Source organism: Medicago truncatula, chromosome 3 (genome assembly GCF_003473485.1).
Source record: "Medicago truncatula cultivar Jemalong A17 chromosome 3, MtrunA17r5.0-ANR, whole genome shotgun sequence".
Taxonomy (NCBI): Eukaryota; Viridiplantae; Streptophyta; class Magnoliopsida; order Fabales; family Fabaceae; genus Medicago; species Medicago truncatula.
Window position 1 is genome coordinate 22,571,250 of NC_053044.1, and position 20,513 is coordinate 22,591,762.

The 20,513-nt window shown below is 39.7% G+C and overlaps 1 protein-coding gene across 1 annotated transcript; it reads left to right on the top strand.

Annotated features, from left to right (window-relative positions):
* The first annotated feature begins 20,075 nt into the window (after positions 1-20,075).
* Positions 20,076-20,513, top strand: LOC11421699 (egg cell-secreted protein 1.2). Its single transcript, XM_003599882.1, has one exon. The coding sequence runs from the start codon at positions 20,076-20,078 to the stop codon at positions 20,511-20,513; it is 438 nt and encodes a 145-aa protein (XP_003599930.1).

Sequence of the window (20,513 nt, forward strand, 5' to 3'; positions counted from 1 at the left end):
TGCCATGATGTGAGAATTATGGGTCACAAGCACATTTAGGTATCATATCAAATTTTTTAGGTTTTTACCACTTTATTACTTTCTTTTTGCCATTCTTATGCAATTTCTTTTTGTTTATTTCCTACTATTTTGTGCTTTATGATTACTAACCATTTCATTTCATGTGCCATACATTTCATAAGCATTTCATAATTCCATTCCTATTCCTCATAGTTTAGGGTTTATCTCTTTTATTTCAATGTTACTTTGGCATGTAATATTTTAGATAGTTTTAATTTCTTTTAAGATTTTTGCAAGACCATAGAATGTATCTAGGACAATGTAAAGGACTATGGACTCTCTAATAATGTACACCGACACAAGCACCGACACTCGCACACACGTTGCATGATTATCGATTTAGGTGTATGTTTAGGAATTCGACGCCTAGTGAAATTTCTTCTTCGAAATAGGCTAAATTTTTCAAACAAACTTTGGAGTCAAAACTCCAATGCCTTTTTGTGAAATAAAAATAAAGATCAAAGTCGACATTTTTCTTCTATGCTTTACGGCTTCTCTCCTCCTTTTCAAAAAATCATTTTCCAAGTAAAATAAAAAACCTCAATCATCTTCTCCCCTCATTCTTCACTCAAATAAAACTTCTTTTCCTTCAATAAGTAGGCAATAAAAAAGCGTAGAAATAAGCTTAGGAGAACGGTTCTTATGGAGTACCATAATCGCTCCGGGTGCCTAACACCTTCCCGTAGCGAAAACGACCCCCGAACTTAGAATCTAAGGGTTTTTTCTCAATTTTGCCCTTCCCAAGAAAAAATAGAGAATATCAAAGATTGAAAGGTTCAAGCCAAATTAATGACTTGACACCCGAAAATCGCGATAACAGAAATGGCGACTTCACTGGGGACTTTTTTAGCGGGTCACGCCTAGTTTTCCTTAGTTTATATTTACACTTTGTTTTATTGCTTACATATGTGAATACTTGTTTATTTTTTTTCATTTGACGTGTGGGGTGAGAATATCAAAAGTCCTATACCCGGGCTGAGTGGACTTATGAATAGGCAGAGATATAATCGACAATTCGATCCGAGGGTTGCCTCGTGTATTGGGTTATGCGATCAATCTCACATAGCTGAGGCATTTTGGAAGTAATATTGTCGGCGTGTGTTGTCATGCTTAGGCACTTTGCTTTCAATTGTTCGACGAAGCTATGAACCGTAGTTACCAAACCCATCCTAGCCTTTTTAGGACGTAGTGCGGTGGCTAAATTAAGTGTTGTCTCAAACTTTAGTCGTCACGCGATACTACACTCAAACTAGACCTTCTCACAAATAATCATGGAACGGGTGTCGTCCTGTACTACCATGATATATGTGAGAGAGGTTGCAGTTTGGGAACTGTGTTAGAACCTTGGTTACTACTATCCAAAGCCTTAGTTCACCGGACGCCGTGTCCATCCGTGTCCCTGTTACTTTGAATCTCAACCCACCTTGTTCTTTGTAACTAAACAACACAATCATGCATACATGCATTCATGCATAAACATTTTTCATGCATTCATCGAAGGGCTTAAACAAATGGAAATTTTTGTAAATAATCACAGGTATGAAGAAGACTAAGTGCTACAAGTTCAAGGAAGTGGATTTGGTCAGTTTAAGAGAGTTGGCACTCAAGGTCAAGAGTCAAACAGGTTTCCGACTCCGGTATGGGGGATTGCTTACTTTGCTCCGAACCGATGTGGAAGAGAAGCTAGTGCACACTCTAGTGCAATTTTATGATCCGAGCTTCCGTTGCTTCACTTTCCCGGACTTCCAGTTGGTTCCTACTCTCGAGGCTTACTCCAATCTAGTGGGTTTACCTATAGCCGAGAAGACGCCTTTCACCGGTCCCGGGACTTCTCTTACTCCTCTGGTTATTGCTAAGGATCTCTACCTCAAGACTTCCGACGTCTCCAACCATCTTATTACCAAGTCTCACATCCGGGGGTTCACTTCGAAGTATCTTCTTGAGCAGGCTAATCTCAGTACTACTTGTCAGGATACACTCGAGGCTATTCTTGCTTTGCTTATCTACGGGCTCATTCTCTTTCCGAACCTCGACAACTTCGTGGACATAAATGCTATCGAGGTCTTCCATTCCAAGAACCCGGTTCCTACTTTGCTAGCGGATACCTACCACGCCATTCATGAAAGGACTCTCAAGGGCCGTGGGTATATTCTTTGCTGCATATCTCTTTTGTATAGGTGGTTTATTTCGCACCTTCCGAGTTCCTTCCATGACAACTCGGAGAACTGGTCCTACTCGCAGCGGATTATGGCCCTCACTCCTAATGAGGTCGTCTGGCTCACTCCTGCCGCTCAGGTGAAGGAAATCATTATGGGTTGTGGGGACTTTCTCAATGTACCTCTTCTTGGTACTCGTGGAGGAATTAACTACAACCCCGAGCTTGCTATGAGACAGTTTGGCTTCCCTATGAAGTCAAAGCCCATCAATCTTGCTACATCTCCAGAGTTCTTCTTCTACACGAATGCTCCTACCGGACAAAGGAGAGCTTTCATGGATGCTTGGTCCAAAGTTCGAAGGAAGAGTGTGAAGCATCTAGGTATGAGATCCGGTGTTGCTCATGAGGCCTATACTCAGTGGGTGATAGATCGAGCTGAGGAGATTGGTATGCCTTATCCAGCTATGAGATACGTGTCTTCATCTGCTCCATCTATGCCTCTACCTCTACTCCCCACGACTCAGGATATGTATCAGGAGCATCTAGCTATGGAGAGTCGTGAGAAGCAAGTGTGGAAAGCTCGGTACAATCAAGCTGAGAATCTAATCATGACTTTGGATGGTAGAGATGAGCAGAAGACTCATGAGAACCTGATGTTGAAGAAGGAACTAGCTAAGGTCCGGAGGGAATTGGAAGAGAAAGACGAGCTGCTTATGAGGGATTCCAAGAGAGCCAGAGGACGACGAGACTTCTTTGCCAGATACTGTGATTCAGATTCCGAGTCCGATGATTCTCCGACTACTTCCTATGCTTGAGGGCTTCATTTGTTTATCTTGCTGAAATTTCAAAGTCTTCCTTTTGAAAATACTATGTAGTTTTGATTATTTGCAAGATTTCTAATTTGTTTAAAAATCCTTCGATGAAAAAAGAAGTCTTTTGCATTTGCATTTGCATATCATGCATCATATGCATCATGCATTGGTCACAAAGGCTTCCAAGTGCTCACTACCTCCTGGTTCCTCTGCCACAGTTTGAAAAGTGGCTCGTGCTCAGAAGGTCTACGAACCTGACAGAATCGATCGAACCAGAGAATATAGAAGAAGGAAAAAGGCTATGGAAGAAGAGAACGCTCAGCTCCGTACCGAGTTAGCCACTCTAAGGGAGGAATTGGCTAAAGCTAATGATGTCATGACTGCTCTGCTAGCCGCTCAAGAACAATCAGCTACGGCTATCCCTATAGCCACAGCTGTACCGGTGACTACAAGCGTGCTCCCAACCGCATCTGCAGACGCTCGCTTTGCTATGCCAGCTGGGTTTCCGTATGGGCTTCCACCGTTCTTCACTCCCAGTACTGCAACAGGCACTTCGGGCACTGCTAACAATGTTCTGATCCCTGCAACAAATGCTGCCTCCATCAATGCTACTTTGCCACAAACAACAGCAGCTGTCACCGAGCCTCTTGTGCATACCCTGCCTCAAGGTATTAACATCAACACACAGCACGGAAGCATCCCCGTGACCAAAACCATGGAAGAGATGATGGAGGAACTTGCTAAAGAACTCCGTCATGAGATCAAAGCCAATCGAGGGAATGCGGACTCTTTCAAAACTCAAGATCTCTGCTTGGTGTCAAAGGTGGATGTCCCTAAGAAGTTCAAAATCCCGGATTTCGACCGGTACAACGGGCTAACTTGTCCCCAAAACCACATCATCAAATACGTCCGAAAGATGGGCAATTACAAAGACAATGATTCCCTTATGATCCACTGCTTTCAGGATAGTTTGATGGAAGATGCCGCAGAGTGGTATACTAGTTTGAGCAAAAATGATATCCATACCTTCGATGAATTAGCCGCTGCTTTCAAGAGCCACTACGGGTTTAACACCCGATTGAAGCCGAACAGGGAATTCCTCAGATCTCTCTCCCAGAAGAAGGAGGAAAGCTTCCGTGAATACGCACAAAGATGGAGGGGGGCAGCTGCCCGCATTACTCCCGCTCTGGATGAAGAAGAAATGACCCAGACATTCTTAAAGACCTTGAAGAAGGATTATGTTGAGAGAATGATCATTGCTGCCCCGAATAACTTTTCGGAGATGGTCACCATGGGAACCCGTCTGGAGGAAGCCGTCAGGGATGGAATCATTGTGCTCGAGAAAGCTGAATCCTCTGTGAATGCATCGAAGAGGTATGGTAATGGACACCACAAGAAGAAAGAAACGGAAGTAGGGATGGTGTCAGCTGGAGCCGGTCAATCCATGGCTACTGTTGCTCCTATCAATGCAGCTCAAATGCCTCCGTCATACCCATATGTGCCGTATTCTCAGCATCCTTTCTTTCCACCATTTTATCATCCCTCTGCCACCGGGTCAACCTCAAGTACCCGTTAATGCAATCGCTCAACAGATGAAACAACAGTTGCCAGTTCAACAACAACAACAAAATCAGCAAGCTAGACCTACTTTCCCTCCGATACCGATGTTATATGCTGAGTTGCTTCCGACCTTACTCCATAGAGGGCATTGTACAACCAGACAGGGCAAGCCCCCACCTGATCCGTTGCCTCCAAGGTTCAGGTCCGATCTCAAATGTGATTTTCATCAAGGCGCCCTGGGTCATGATGTCGAGGGGTGCTACGCTTTGAAGTATATCGTGAAGAAGCTCATTGATCAAGGAAAGCTGACTTTTGAGAATAATGTCCCACATGTCCTCGACAATCCTCTTCCAAATCATGCCGCTGTGAATATGATCGAAGTATGTGAGGAAGCTCCTAGACTTGATGTCCGTAACGTCGCAACTCCTCTGGTGCCTCTACACATCAAGTTGTGCAAAGCTTCTCTGTTCAGCCATGATCATGCCAAGTGCCTAGGATGCCTTCGTAATCCTTTAGGTTGCTATACTGTTCAAGATGACATCCAAAGCTTGATGAATGAAAATTTTTTGACTGTTAGTGACGTCTGCGTGATTGTGCCAGTTTTTCACGATCCGCCTGTCAAGAGTATACCTTTGAAGAAGAATGCTGAGCCTTTGGTGATAAGGTTGCCCAGACCGGTACCGTATGCTTCAGATAGGGCTATCCCGTACAAATACAATGCTACCATAATTGAAAACGGAGTAGAAGTGCCTCTGGTGTCCTTGGCTGTGGTGAACAATACTGCCGAAGGAACTTCAGCAGCCCTAAGAAGCGGAAGAGTCCGTCCACCATTGTTTCAAAAGAAGGCAGCTACGCCTACCGTGCCACCCATTGACAAGCCAACCAGGCCGGTCTATAGAGGATTCTAATCTAGACGAGATTTTGAGGTTGATCAAAAGAAGTGATTATAAGATTGTGGATCAGCTGTTGCAAACTCCGTCGAAGATATCCATTTTGTCTCTACTCCTGAGTTCCGCTGCCCACAGAGATACCCTTTTGAAAGTATTGGAGCAGGCTTATGTGGATCATGAAGTAACTGTGGATCACTTTGGTAGCATAGTGGGGAACATTACCGCCTGCAGCAATCTGTGGTTTAGTGAAGATGAATTGCCCGAAGCAGGAAAGCATCATAATCTGGCCTTGCATATCTCCGTAAATTGCAAGTCCGACATGATCTCAAATGTGTTAGTAGACACTGGCTCATCTTTGAACGTGATGCCCAAGTCAACGCTGGATCAGCTGAGTTACCGGGGAACTCCTTTGAGGAAGAGCACTTTTCTGGTCAAAGCCTTTGATGGAACCCGCAAGAGCGTTCTCGGGGAGATAGACTTGCCAATAACTATCGGCCCCGAAACCTTTCTAATCACCTTTCAGGTCATGGATATTAATTCCTCTTACAACTGTCTCTTGGGGAGACCATGGATACACGACGCGGGAACAGTGACCTCTACTTTGCACCAAAAGTTGAAATTTGCAAAAAGTGGAAAGCTTGTTACCATTCGTGGAGAGGAAGCATACCTGGTTAGCCAGCTATCATCTTTCTCTTGCATAGAAGCAGGGTCTGCAGAGGGGACCGCTTTTCAAGGATTAACTGTCGAAGGTACGGAGCCCAAGAGGGATGGAACTGCAATGACTTCTTTGAAGGATGCACAGAGAGCCGTCCAAGAGGGTCAAGCTGCCGGCTGGGGCAGGTTAATACAGCTTCTTGAGAACAAGCATAAGGAAGGTCTTGGCTTCTCCCCAACTTCAGGAGTTTCCACCGGGGCATTCTGTAGTGCTGGGTTTGTCAACGCAATCACAGAAGAAACAACTGGATTTGGCCCGAGGCCTGTATTTGTTACACCAGGAGGCATTGCGAGAGATTGGGATGCCATTGACATTCCCTCAATCATGCATGTTTCTGAGTAATATACCTTGTTGCTTGAGTATCTTGTTTTTCAAAATAACAATCATCTCGCTCTGCCCAAAGCGAGAGTGATATTTTCTGTAAGGGCATGTTTGTTTCGGCATTGCCGTTGATTAATAAAAATTTTGTCGTTTCTTCCACGACTGCTTTTTTAGTGCTTTTTCCCTTGGAAATAATGGTAATGCCAGAAAAAACCAAAATATCTGTATTTTCTTATTAATTTTGAAAAATCTGCATAAAAAAAAAAAAAAAAAAACCTCTTTCTAAAATCATCCAATCATTTTACGCAGATTGAACTATAATGAACCCGTTGGGCACAGTAACCCTGCATTCCCTCCGAATTTTGAGTTCCCAGTGTATGAGGCCGAAGATGAGGAAGGTGATGACATACCATATGAGATCACTCGGTTACTTGAGCAAGAAAAGAAAGCCATTCAGCCTCACCAGGAAGAGATTGAGCTTATCAACATAGGTACCGATGAGAACAAGCGAGAAATCAAGATCGGTGCTGCTCTAGAGGAAGGGGTTAAAAAGAAGATCATCCAACTCCTCCGGGAATATCCGGATATTTTTGCATGGTCATATGAAGATATGCCAGGTCTAGATCCTATGATTGTGGAGCATCGGATCCCCACCAAGCCTGAATGTCCTCCCGTCAGGCAGAAATTGAGAAGGACTCATCCAGATTCAAGATTAAGAGCGAGGTTCAAAAACAGATTGATGCAGGTTTCCTCATGACAGTTGAGTACCCTGAATGGGTTGCCAATATTGTACCTGTGCCAAAGAAGGATGGTAAAGTCCGGATGTGTGTTGACTTCAGAGACCTGAACAAAGCCAGTCCAAAAGACAACTTTCCATTACCTCATATTGATGTGCTTGTTGATAATACTGCTCAGTCTAAGGTGTTCTCCTTCATGGATGGTTTCTCCGGTTACAATCAGATCAAAATGTCTCCTGAAGATAGAGAAAAGACGTCTTTTATCACTCCATGGGGTACTTTCTGCTACAAAGTGATGCCGTTCGGCCTAATAAATGCTGGTGCTACCTACCAAAGAGGAATGACTACTCTGTTTCATGACATGATTCACAAAGAAGTCGAAGTATATGTGGATGATATGATTGTAAAGTCAACAGATGAGGAGCAACATGTTGAATATTTGACGAAGATGTTTGAAAGGTTGAGAAAATACAAGCTTCGATTGAATCCCAACAAATGTACATTCGGCGTCAGATCCGGGAAGTTATTAGGCTTCATTGTCAGCCAAAAGGGCATTGAAGTCGATCCTGATAAAGTCCGGGCCATCCGAGAAATGCCAGCACCACAGACCGAGAAGCAAGTCAGAGGTTTCCTCGGGCGTTTGAATTACATCTCCCGATTCATATCTCACATGACCGCAACCTGCGGGCCGATCTTCAAGCTACTCAGAAAGAATCAGCCTATTGTATGGAATGATGAATGCCAAGAAGCTTTTGATAGCATCAAGAATTACCTGCTGGAACCCCCTATCCTTGTCCCACCCGTGGAAGGAAGGCCTTTGATTATGTATTTGGCAGTATTTGATGAATCCATGGGATGCGTACTTGGTCAACAAGATGAGACTGGAAAGAAAGAACATGCTATCTACTACCTAAGCAAGAAGTTTACCGATTGTGAAACTCGGTATACAATGCTTGAGAAGACTTGTTGTGCTTTGGCCTGGGCCGCTAAACGCCTGCGTCATTATTTGGTGAATCATACAACTTGGTTGATATCCAGAATGGATCCGATAAAGTATATCTTTGAGAAAGCTGCTGTTACTGGGAAGATTGCACGCTGGCAGATGCTTTTGTCTGAATATGATATTGTGTTCAAAACTCAAAAGGCAATCAAAGGTAGCATTCTCGCCGATCATCTTGCTTACCAACCTCTTGATGATTACCAACCAATTGAGTTCGATTTCCCCGATGAAGAGATCATGTATTTAAAATCAAAAGACTGCGAAGAACCGTTGATTGATGAAGGTCCAGATCCCAATAGCAAGTGGGGTTTAGTCTTTGATGGTGCTGTCAATGCTTATGGTAAAGGAATTGGGGCAGTCATTGTATCCCCGCAGGGGCATCACATTCCTTTTACCGCCAGAATTTTGTTCGAATGTACCAACAATATGGCTGAGTATGAAGCATGTATCTTTGGGATCGAGGAAGCAATTGACATGAGAATCAAACACCTCGACATCTATGGAGATTCCGCGCTCGTCATCAACCAGATAAAGGGTGAATGGGAGACCCACCATGCTAAGTTGATTCCTTATCGTGATTATGCGAGACGTTTGCTGACATATTTTACAAAGGTTGAGTTGCACCATATTCCTCGTGATGAGAACCAAATGGCTGATGCTCTTGCTACTCTATCCTCCATGTTTCGAGTAAACCATTGGAATGATGTGCCATTAATCAAAGTGCAACGCCTTGAAAGACCTTCACATGTGTTTGCTATTGGGGATGTGATCGATCAGGCTGGCGAAAATGTGGTTGACTATAAACCCTGGTACTACGACATCAAACAGTTCTTGCTAAGCCGTGAGTATCCGCCTGGTGCTTCCAAACAAGACAAGAAGACCCTGAGAAGATTGGCCAGTAGATTCCTGTTAGATGGGGATATTCTGTACAAGAGAAACTATGACATGGTATTGTTAAGATGTGTTGATGAACATGAAGCGGAGCAGTTAATGCATGATGTACATGACGGTATCTTCGGGACCCATGCTACAGGGCATACTATGTCGAGGAAGTTGTTACGGGCAGGTTACTACTGGATGGCCATGGAGCATGATTGCTACCAGCACGCCAGAAAGTGCCACAAATGTCAAATCTATGCTGATAAGATTCATGTGCCTCCGCACGCTCTCAACATTATTTCATCCCCATGGCCGTTTTCAATGTGGGGCATCGACATGATTGGAAGAATTGAACCGAAGGCTTCAAATGGTCATCGTTTCATCTTAGTGGCAATTGACTACTTCACCAAGTGGGTTGAAGCAGCATCTTATACCAATGTGACCAAGCAAGTGGTAGCTAAGTTCATCAAGAACAACATCATATGTCGATATGGTGTTCCCAGCAAGATTATTACCGACAATGGTACCAACCTGAACAACAATGTGGTGCAAGCTCTTTGTGAAGAATTCAAAATTGAGCATCATAACTCTTCTCCCTATAGACCTCAGATGAATGGTGCAGTTGAGGCCGCCAACAAGAATATCAAGAGAATTGTCCAGAAGATGGTAACCACTTACAAGGACTGGCATGAGATGTTACCCTATGCTCTGCATGGCTACCGTACTACCGTGCGCAGTTCAACCGGGGCAACCCCTTTCTCTCTTGTATATGGTATGGAAGCAGTTCTTCCTTTGGAAGTGGAGATCCCATCTCTCCGTGTGATCATGGAAGCAAAGTTATCTGAGGCTGAATGGTGCCAAAGCCGGTATGATCAGTTGAATTTGATTGAGGAAAAACGTATGGATGACATGGCTCGTGGACAGTCATATCAAGCAAGAATGAAGACTGCTTTTGACAAGAAAGTCCATCCTCGAGAATTCAAGGTAGGGGAACTTGTATTGAAAAGGAGGGTAAGCCAACAACCCGACCCAAGGGGCAAGTGGACGCCTAACTATGAAGGTCCTTATGTTGTCAAGAAGGCCTTCTCCGGTGGTGCTTTGATCCTTACACACATGGATGGTGTAGAACTTCCAAATCCAGTGAATGCCGATATAGTCAAGAAATACTTTGCCTAGAAATATGAAAAGAACAGCGTGGTAGGTCGAAAACTCGAAAGGGCGGCCTAGGCAAAAATGCGCTTCCCGGTGGATCGAAAACCCGAAAGGGCGGTCCAGGCAAAAATAAGGGACAAAAAAATATATATGAAAAAGCTCGCTGAGAGTGCACGCAACTCAGGCAAGAATGAGCGTCTCGATGAACCGAAAACCCGGAAGGGCGGTTCATGCAAAAATGAGATTGAAACGAAAGGCAAGTAACTATATCTGGCCAACCACCGTCCCCCTTGGGGCATCTGCAGCTGTTAATGACTATCTTCATCAAAAGCTCCTATACTTGCGAATTCAAAGTTTCTAGGAAATGTAATGATTACTGTGTTCAATGTACCACCAACCAATAAAAATTACCATTTTCCAAGCTTTGTAAATCCGTGGAGTCACGCCTTCGGCTGACCACCACTCTTATACATCGATTTGAGCTTGTGCTTTTGTTTGAAACTCTATTTTTCTTCTACTTTCAAAGCTATATACAAAACATTTTCTTTCTATTATGATAATGATAATGCTCGAAACAAACATCTTGAAAATTGAAAAAGTTTTTTTTGAAAAGCAAACCTGAGCAACAGGGTACATTCAAATGAACATGCATGAGCGAGTGTGTGTTGGTGTCTATTTCAATATATGTTACAAGCAGGTTCTCCTCCAGGATAGTCTATGGTCAATGGCAAGAATGAAAAAACAGAATAAAAATGCATGAAAATGAATAGGCTCGCTAAGTTGAAAACCCGGAAGGGCGGCTTAGGCAAAAATGAGCACCCCGCTGGATTGACAACCCGAAAGGGCAGTTCAGGCAAAAATGGGGCATTAAAAAAGAATTTATTTCCCCGGTGGATCGAAAACCCGAAAGGGCGATCCAGGCAAAAATGGGATACAAAAAATGAATGAATGAAAATTGAGAAAATAACATGCAAAAAGCATTGACCACAGATGCGACGTCCACGATACATCCGACATTATTCCCAGTAGAGTCTCCCAAGATTCTATCCCCAGCAAGTTGCGTAGCTACCTGCCCTCAGCCAGGGTTCCGACACGTCTCCCAACGACGTCATCTCCAAAGAGGATTTCCAGGAAAGTATAATATAGCACGAGCCACTACGTGCCCAATACTCCAATGTCCTGTCTGTCTCTGCGAAACTATGTCTACAAATCGCCAACAGTCATGCATTACGAGCATTCATACATGCATAATCATGCATATTACGTGCCCATGCATTTAATGAAATTGTTGTATCATCCATGCATATTGCATTTCCAATGTCAACATCAGTCTCAACTCAATACTCATGTCAGGTTCTCTGTCAAAACCTTGTGAGCCAATAATATCGGTCAATTTCTACCTTTCAAATCAAATCGACGTCAAGTCAATTTCAACCTATATTTTGTCAAAACTAATCCCCTGTGAATTTGTTTCTGTTTGGTCGAGTGCCCAGCTCAATCCAAGAGCAGCTTGTACCTGTCAATATGTTTCTGTTTGGTCAAGTTACAAGTTCGCATCCAAGAACGACTTGTACCCGTTTACTTTTCAATGTTATCGGTCGAGTTACCAGTTCGAATCCAAGAACAGCTCGTACCTGTCTATGTGTCTATGATTTTGGTCAAGTGGCTAGTTCAAGTCCAAGAACAGCTTGTACCCGTCTATCTGTTTCTGTTCGCTCAAGTGGCTAGCTCGATCCAAGAGCAGCTTGCGCCTGTCTATTTTGTCTTTGTCTTCGGTGGAGTAACCAGTTCGCATCCAAGAACAAGCTCGCACCTGTCTATTTGCCTTGCTTTCAGTCGAGTGACTAGTTCGAATCAAGAACAACTCGTACTTGTCTATTTGCCTTTGCTTTCAGTCGGGTGACCAGTTCGAATCAAGAACAACTCGTACCTGTCTACCTTTTCTATGTCCCCGGTCGAGTGACCAGTTCAAATCCAAGAACAACTCGCACCTGTTTGTCTGCTTTTATTCCAGGTCAAGTGCCCAGCTCAATCCAAGAGCAGCTTGTACCCGTCAATTTGTTCCTAGTCTCCTATCTACCCTGTTATCTGTTAACTTACCAATGTCTACCAATCCCGCAATGGATACGACATCTTTTGTTAATCCCAGCTTTCGTTTGTCTCGCACTCATAATCCAAATGTTGCATGGCATTCATGATATTTGAAAATGTACAAGCGTATTTTTACGTCCAAACACAGTGCAAATGTTAATATTTAAGTATCTTCGTCCCGTCAAGCCAAAGACTCCGTCTCTTGACCCTCCAGACAAAGAAACTTAAATAGGGGCAGCTGTTATACCCTGATTTTGGACCTAAAAATACTCGTTCAAATTTCTTTTTTAACACTAATATTTGTCAATTCTCTGTTATTTTACTCTGAATCTTTACTCTCTTTTTAAACGTATTTTACTGCCTCTGTCTTTTCTGACATTACAAGTCATTTAAGAACTCTCTGAAATGTCGCGTTACTTTTCTTGCACTTTATTTCAAAAAATCATACAAAAGGGTATTTTGGTCATTTCCTGCAGTGGAACCCATTTTTGTCCCTGTATTTGTCTCTAAGTCTCTTCAACTTGTCTGTACAAATCATCGTTAATTCTTTGTTAAAAATCATTTCAAAATCGCATCTGAGTCAATTTGGATCAGTTTAGTCCCTAGGGGCATTTTGGTCTTTTCCTGTCAAAATTTTGACAGGGAGGTATTTTGAAATACCTCATGTCAGTATTTGGTTTGTTTTAGTCCTTTTGTTGATTTTATTTTAGGTTTCACTTTACGTTTTGTCAGGTTACCAATTTTATTCCAATTTTATTTTTATTTTTATTTTGCATTTTGGTCCTCAAAGAAGTCCAAAATTGCTTTTCAGTCCAGAACTTTTTTATTTTTGACATTTCAGTCCTTTTTGGTTAATTGCAGTTTAGTCCTTAAGTTTTTGTTTTTGCAGAAAGGTCCCAAATTCATTTCAAGTCCAAGGCCGTGCCATTTTCATACAAGTCCAGGTGTCACCTTTTCATTGGATCTCAAGTACACATGTCAGATTATAAATAGTGCACAGTGCCACACAAAGCCATTAATCACACGCCAACTCAACAAACACAATCAAGCTTTCTCTCTCCTTTCTGTTAGGATCAAAAGATCAAAAATTCTCAAGAACACGAAGAACACAAACCCTAATTTTCTGCAGAAATCATAGAAATTCATCAGAAGTCAACGAATTTCACATCAATCCTCAGAGATTCGTGTGAATCTTCATCACTGGATTGGAGATTTCCCTACAATTCCAAGTGTGAGCTCACATTGAAGCAAGCTCAAGCACTGATCACAGGGATTCTCATGTGGATCTAAGAAGCAAGAAGCAAGCTCAAGCACGTAATCACAGAGAAAGAATCGGAGAAGATGAAGAAACCAAGCCAGTAAACCGATTTATTTTCGGTTCAGAAAGCAACCAGAAATCATCAAGAACAAATCGAAGTTTTCCGAAGAAACTCAGCAGAATCTCCATTAAAACTCAGGTAAAACTCATTTTTTCTCTTTAATGGCGTTAATCATAGTTGAACCTGCATGCAAACGAACAAACCAGATCTAAAAAGTTTCCAGAACAGAAAACGAACTGAACCGTATGCGCAAGATCTAGATCCATAAGGACTTAGACTTTGCAAGCAAGAACAAGCACCAGAGAAGTAACAAACACGAAACGATGTAGATCCTTAAGAGTTTGAACGTACTCATTCAAAACCCTAAAAAAAAAAAAATTTCAAAACCGTATGAAAATTCTCCGATCTACGTCGTTTCAGGCTTTGTTTGTGAAAATCAATGTCAGATTCGTGTTTAGGGTTTAAAAACGAACAAGAAAATGTAAGAAAATCTGAATTCTGGGTGTTTTGCTCGTCGGAACCCTAACTTCTCACCGGAGAAGATGAAGTTTCCGGTGGAACCTTCATCTTCTCCAGCCAACAACCACCGGAGAAGGGAGGAGAGAGGTGAGAGGTCTGAGAGAAGAGAGAAGTTTAGAGAGAGAGAGAGATGAAAGAAATGAATTGGACCGGTGTCCATATGCTTATATAGACGCCTGAACCGGTCCGGTTCATTTTGTTTTCATCCTGGACCGTAGGATCTAGGGTTTTGTTGTTTGAATGGCTGTGATGCTTTGTTTCCATGTGCTTGATCTGTGTTACCATGCGCTGCTTGTTTTGAACCGTCAGATCTAGGTCTGGATCAATCTAACGCCTCTGAGGCCTTTGAATGATCCAGGCCCAATCTGCATTGGATTTTGGGTTGGGCTTAAGGTTCCTTTTACGTTTTTACCTTTTTCTTGCTATCTGTACCCCTACTTTTTGCTATCTGAACCTGTTTCTTGCTCACATATTTTTACAAAAAATTCCTAAAAATCCTAGGTGTTTCTTGATACATTTTGGTATTTTTATGGTGTTTTGCATGTAAAAAAAAAAATGGTAAAATGGCATGAATTAATTCCCATGTGTTTTTACATTTTTGGTATTCTTTTGGTTATGTTTTTTTTTTTTTCTTTTTTTTTTTTTCTTGACACTTTGATATGTGACATGGATGATTGATATACAATATTGTGATGAATATGCCTCTGATCATGTGTCCTTTTTGCTGTTTTTGGATATGATTTTGTAAATTTCTTGTTTTGCAAACAATAAGTGTTTGTCTTAAGGAATAAAGTGCCAAATTTCTCTATGAATTCGGTGTGATACTTTGCTTGCATGTGTCTCTATTAATTTCATGTCATGGCTTGAAACAAAATCTCTTTCAAAATTGCCATGATGTGAGAATTATGGGTCACAAGCACATTTAGGTATCATATCAAATTTTTTAGGTTTTTACCACTTTATTACTTTCTTTTTTGCCATTCTTATGCAATTTCTTTTTGTTTATTTCCTACTATTTTGTGCTTTATGATTACTAACCATTTCATTTCATGTGCCATACATTTCATAAGCATTTCATAATTCCATTCCTATTCCTCATAGTTTAGGGTTTATCTCTTTTATTTCAATGTTACTTTGGCATGTAATATTTTAGATAGTTTTAATTTCTTTTAAGATTTTTGCAAGACCATAGAATGTATCTAGGACAATGTAAAGGACTATGGACTCTCTAATAATGTACACCGACACAAGCACCGACACTCGCACACACGTTGCATGATTATCGATTTAGGTGTATCTTTTTAACTTGGAATGGTATTTGGTGTCGAACGGTCCGCGATATCGCACTAGTCCCTGAGGAGACGATATAAATACTTACAATTGTTTGATGCAAAAATACTACATCACTCACCGCTTTCAATTTAGCTATGCTAGGTAAGCAGGGGGTTGAAGTTTCTCACATAACCTGACTCCCTTGTCGCTCATATATTTAAAGCAGGATATTTTCCCTCAGGAACCTATCTCATGGCCCAGCATGGTCATAACTCTAGTTACGTTTGGCGTAGCATTTTGCGCGCTATATTTCTAGTTTGCGGCGGTGCTCAGTGGAGCATTGGTTCATGTGCGTCTATTCCTATTTTGAATGAATTGTGGTTACCTAATGGGGAGTGCATTGATGGTGATATTAAAGGTGCTCATTTTGTTTAGAATGTCACTATCAATAATTTGATGAATTTATATGATAAGAGTTGGAATAAACTGGTGGTTCGACATGAGGTGTTTAGTGTTGATATATCATATAAGATTCTTCATACACCACTTATTACTCTGGTACAAGAGGATCAAATTATTTGGAAAGCGGAACGACATGGTCGTTATTTTGTTCGTAATGCTTACAGGTTATGTGTTGATGAGCTTATTGATTCTTCTCATCTTTGGCGTCCGGGTTATTGGTTCTAGGATTTGGAAGATCAAGATACCCCATAAGGTCAAGCATTTAGTGTGGCGTATGTGTCGGGGCTGCTTACTGACCCGCGTTCGCCTCCTTGACAAAGTCCAATGTCTAACCAATTGTGTTAGTTGTCCCTCAAATTATGAGTATCTCGCTCCTGTATTTTTTTACTATCCTATGTTGGGTAGGTACAAGTGCAACATTGATGCCGCTTGCTCTTCTCATTTCAAATGGACCGGCATTGGCATTTGTGTTCGAGACTCTGAAGGTACATTTGTTTTGGCCAAGGTTGCTAGTTATCCTTGTCTGTATTCAGTTGATGTTGGTGAAATGTTGGGTTTGCACTCTACTTTGCAGTGGTTGAGCGACATGCAATTTGATAACGTTGACTTTGAAACAGATTCCAAGATGACGTCTGATGCCATGCTACTCAGGACGACAATTCTGAATTTCGTTGTATTATTTCTTCATGTCGTTCGTTATTCAGATTTTTCTTTACCAAACTCTAGGGTGAAGTTTGTTAGACGACAAGCCAAACGGGATTGCTCATGCTATTGCAGAAGAAGCTACGTTACTAGCTAGTTCCGTTGTTTATTTTAATATACTCGAATGTATAAAATCTCTTATTATTCATGAAATGCTATAAGCATATTTCCCTAATAGCAAAAATTCATATTACTCGTAAACACATTGAATATTTTTTGATACACATATCAACTTACTATGTACTAAATAAGGATTCATCGTGAGAGTGTAATCTCTTCTCTTCTAATAGACTCAATGTTTACCGAGTTCTCTCTCCAAAACATGACCACCGCTCTTTGCCGGAATCGAAGCTTAGTTTGTCTCGTTGGCTGTACTAGTTATACCTTGGATTGTGAATTTTATGATGTTTTCGTTTAGATGCATGTAATTTGATTGAGGAATAGCTTTTGTTTTTGGCATTGATGTCAAGAGAATTATTAACTTTGTACTAGTGAACATGAACAAAAAGGGGAGGAAGGGAGGTATCCGTCAAAGTCTGAGAAACTCCAATTTTATTTTCAACCTGCATAATGTTATCCATTGGGGGAGAAGTGCTTCCTTTTTTTCTTTTTGGACGAGAAGAGGAAGAGAGAGAAAAGCTTGATAAAAAAGAAGCATATTAACACAAATTAAACCATGATTTACATATTTGCCCTTCATTTCTACTTGTTTTTAAAAAGGAAAGTTGGGGTGTTTTTGTCCAAACAAAAAAGGTGTTCAATGCTAAAACACACCTTCATAAAATTGAGAGGGTGTTGTATAGCATAACCCTATATATATATATATATATTGTCTTTTTTTATATAATTAATTTAGTCACTTGATCCTAACGGCCAAACAAATGGATAGTCATCATGGCTTAATTCAAGGAAAATGGAGATTTTTGAATTAGAACTAGTAAAAAAAACCCATGCTAACGCACGGGTACCCATGCATCAAAGTTAGTTTATCAACGACAATTTATCATGTGCATTTGAGTTAATTCTGATTTTTATTAGTAAAAACTTGTCCATGATAGTTTAATTTAATCAATGACAAAATAATTCTAGAATTAAAGTAAGGTGATATTCGAAATAGTAAAAACTCTTCAGCAGTAACAATTTTTTATAAATGACAACTTGTCCTGTGAATCAAGGTTAGTGTATCAAAGTCTCTGTATAATCTTTTTTCTTATAATTTGAGACAACAAAATGATTTTTTTTTGCTAATAATAGGTCGGAAGGAGCATATTTTTATTGTAAAAATGTAAACAAAAATTATTTTAATTGTATAAATCTCAAATAGTAACACTCACTGCAAATAAATTTTTAATAAATTGACAAATCCACATTTTTCATTGTTGGATTTGTTAAAAATATTCAATTAATTTTTGAAATACGACTCACTTTTTAATTTTGACTAAGTGATCACAATCATTGATTAAGAGTACACATAATATTTAATTTACTCTTAATTGTAAATATTCATATCAATTTTTTCTTTTCACACTTTCACTACATTAGACATTTCAATTTTAAAATTTATTTTATTTAACATAATTGTTCTTTTAATAATTTAACCTAATTGTTACTATATATATTTTTTGTAAGCTAAATACAATTAGTAGATAATCACACTTGTATCTTTATACACACCACCATTAAACTCCTTTTTTTTTTTAAACAATTAACTCCTTTCTTATGTAGTTTTTTTCTTTATTTCTTCATAACAGTATATAATCATAAAAAAACATATACTAATCAAACTCTTCCATTTGTTTCTTCATCATTTATTTAAGGATGTCTTTCTTTGTAGTTTGTTGAAGTGAAAAGAACATCAATTGACTTTCCTGCAATATATTATATTTTCAATTTTATTAGCAACATACAAGACACTAATTCATTATTTCCAGCAAGAAATTAACACTTAAATGGGTCATTTATTTTGTTGAGGATTTATGTACTAAACTAATTAGTATTCTCATCATTTGCTTACTGATGTCTCCCTTCATTGTTTGTAGTTTGCTGAAGAGACAAGAACTCCATTCACCTTTCCTGGAATAACATTTGTAGATCAAAAAATTTTAGTTGAAGATAAATACAAATAATGAAGATTAGAAAAAGGAGGAGAGGTACATGTTAGATAATGAAAAGAGTAAATTTTAAACATCAAATGCCCATGTAGATCTGATAAGTTCATAACTGTATTGTTACTCTCAGCTATCACACATACATATAAGTTGGTTCTTCTCCATCTTCTTTATTGTTTTCCCCTTTTATCTTCAATGATTCTTCCATAAAATCATAACAGACAAGATTGCTACTTCTTTTGATCTTTGTACTCATCTTTATTTTCTCGTGCTTTTTTCATTCTTACTCTTCCATGGTGATATTCGTCATCTTTATTTCTTGTCTATTTTTTTGTCCAAAAAAACAAAGGAAAAATTGTGCAAGAACATTAGTATTAGAAGAAGATTGAGTATAGTGTAAAGCTTTATTATAGATCTGAAATAATCTATTTATTATAGTTTGGATGTGAATGATTTTTGGTATTTGTCATGTTATGCAGCTAAGAAAAAAGTAAACTCAGTTTAATATGATGATATGAAGGACATAAAAAAAATGAAGATTAGAAAAATGGAGAAGATGATGAAGTATAGATAAGAAAGGGTGAGAGAAAGAAGAAGAAAGTTGTGAGATTATTGAATTTTATATAAAAGTGTGTTGAGAATAAAATGAGTTTGAATTTGAATTTCAAATTTTAGAGCCAAAAATTTGGAGTAGGGAAGTGTGAACTTTTGATTGAAAAGGTGTTCTCTGTCGTTAACTTTTTCACTGTGATGACAATGTTAAAGTGAGGCATGAGAAGAGTAGTTAACCAAAAGTGTACTTTTTAAAAAAGATCAGATTTACCCCAAAATTTGAGACGTTTGCATTAAAAAAGGATAAGGGCATAAACAGATTTTCCACAGATTTAAGAAAAAAAGACCAGCTTTACCCCAAAATTTGAGATGTTTGCATTAAAAAGGGATAAGGGGGCATAAATAGATTTTCCACAACATGTTTTTTTCTTATATTAAAGGAGATATTACACAAATGTTCATCGTGCCCTAATGGAGACAAATAGACTATAGAATCAATTGTCATTTAAATTCAACCCAGTTATTATTACTGTTATATCTCCATCATAGAGAATATGAACATCCTCAATCTTTCATATACACTTTTCTTATGTAACCACTGCACATTTATGTTTACCCTTCATCTCCCCCATCAACCTACCGTTACTAATTATTTACTCCCCCTACTTAGCTACTATATATATATATATATATAACCCTAAGTAACTTTCACCATAACAATCCAAACTCGTCATATATAGATATATAAAAAATTTCTTCTAATACTAAAATGGCTTCCTCTCATAAAATATTTGTTCTTGTTGCTCTTGCTCTTGTGTTCATTGCATTGAACTCATCAACGTCTATAGTGGAATCTAGGAAACTGTCTAACCCTAATTCCAATTTGATGAGCCTTGAAGCAAGATTGAAGGTGAGTGGTGATGAGCCTTCTAATTGTTGGGAGTCACTATTTAAGCTTCAAGCATGTAGTGGTGAAATTATTACATTTTTTCTAAATGGTGAGACTTACTTGGGCTATGGTTGTTGCAAAGCAATTAGGGTTATTGGACATGATTGTTGGCCTAACGTTGTTGCATCACTTGGATTCACTAATGAAGAAACTGATTTATTGGAAGGTTATTGTGATCAGGTTGAGGATGTTCATTCACCACCACCACCTCCCACACCATTAGCATCATTGGTTAAGACTAAGGAGATTCTTCCATAA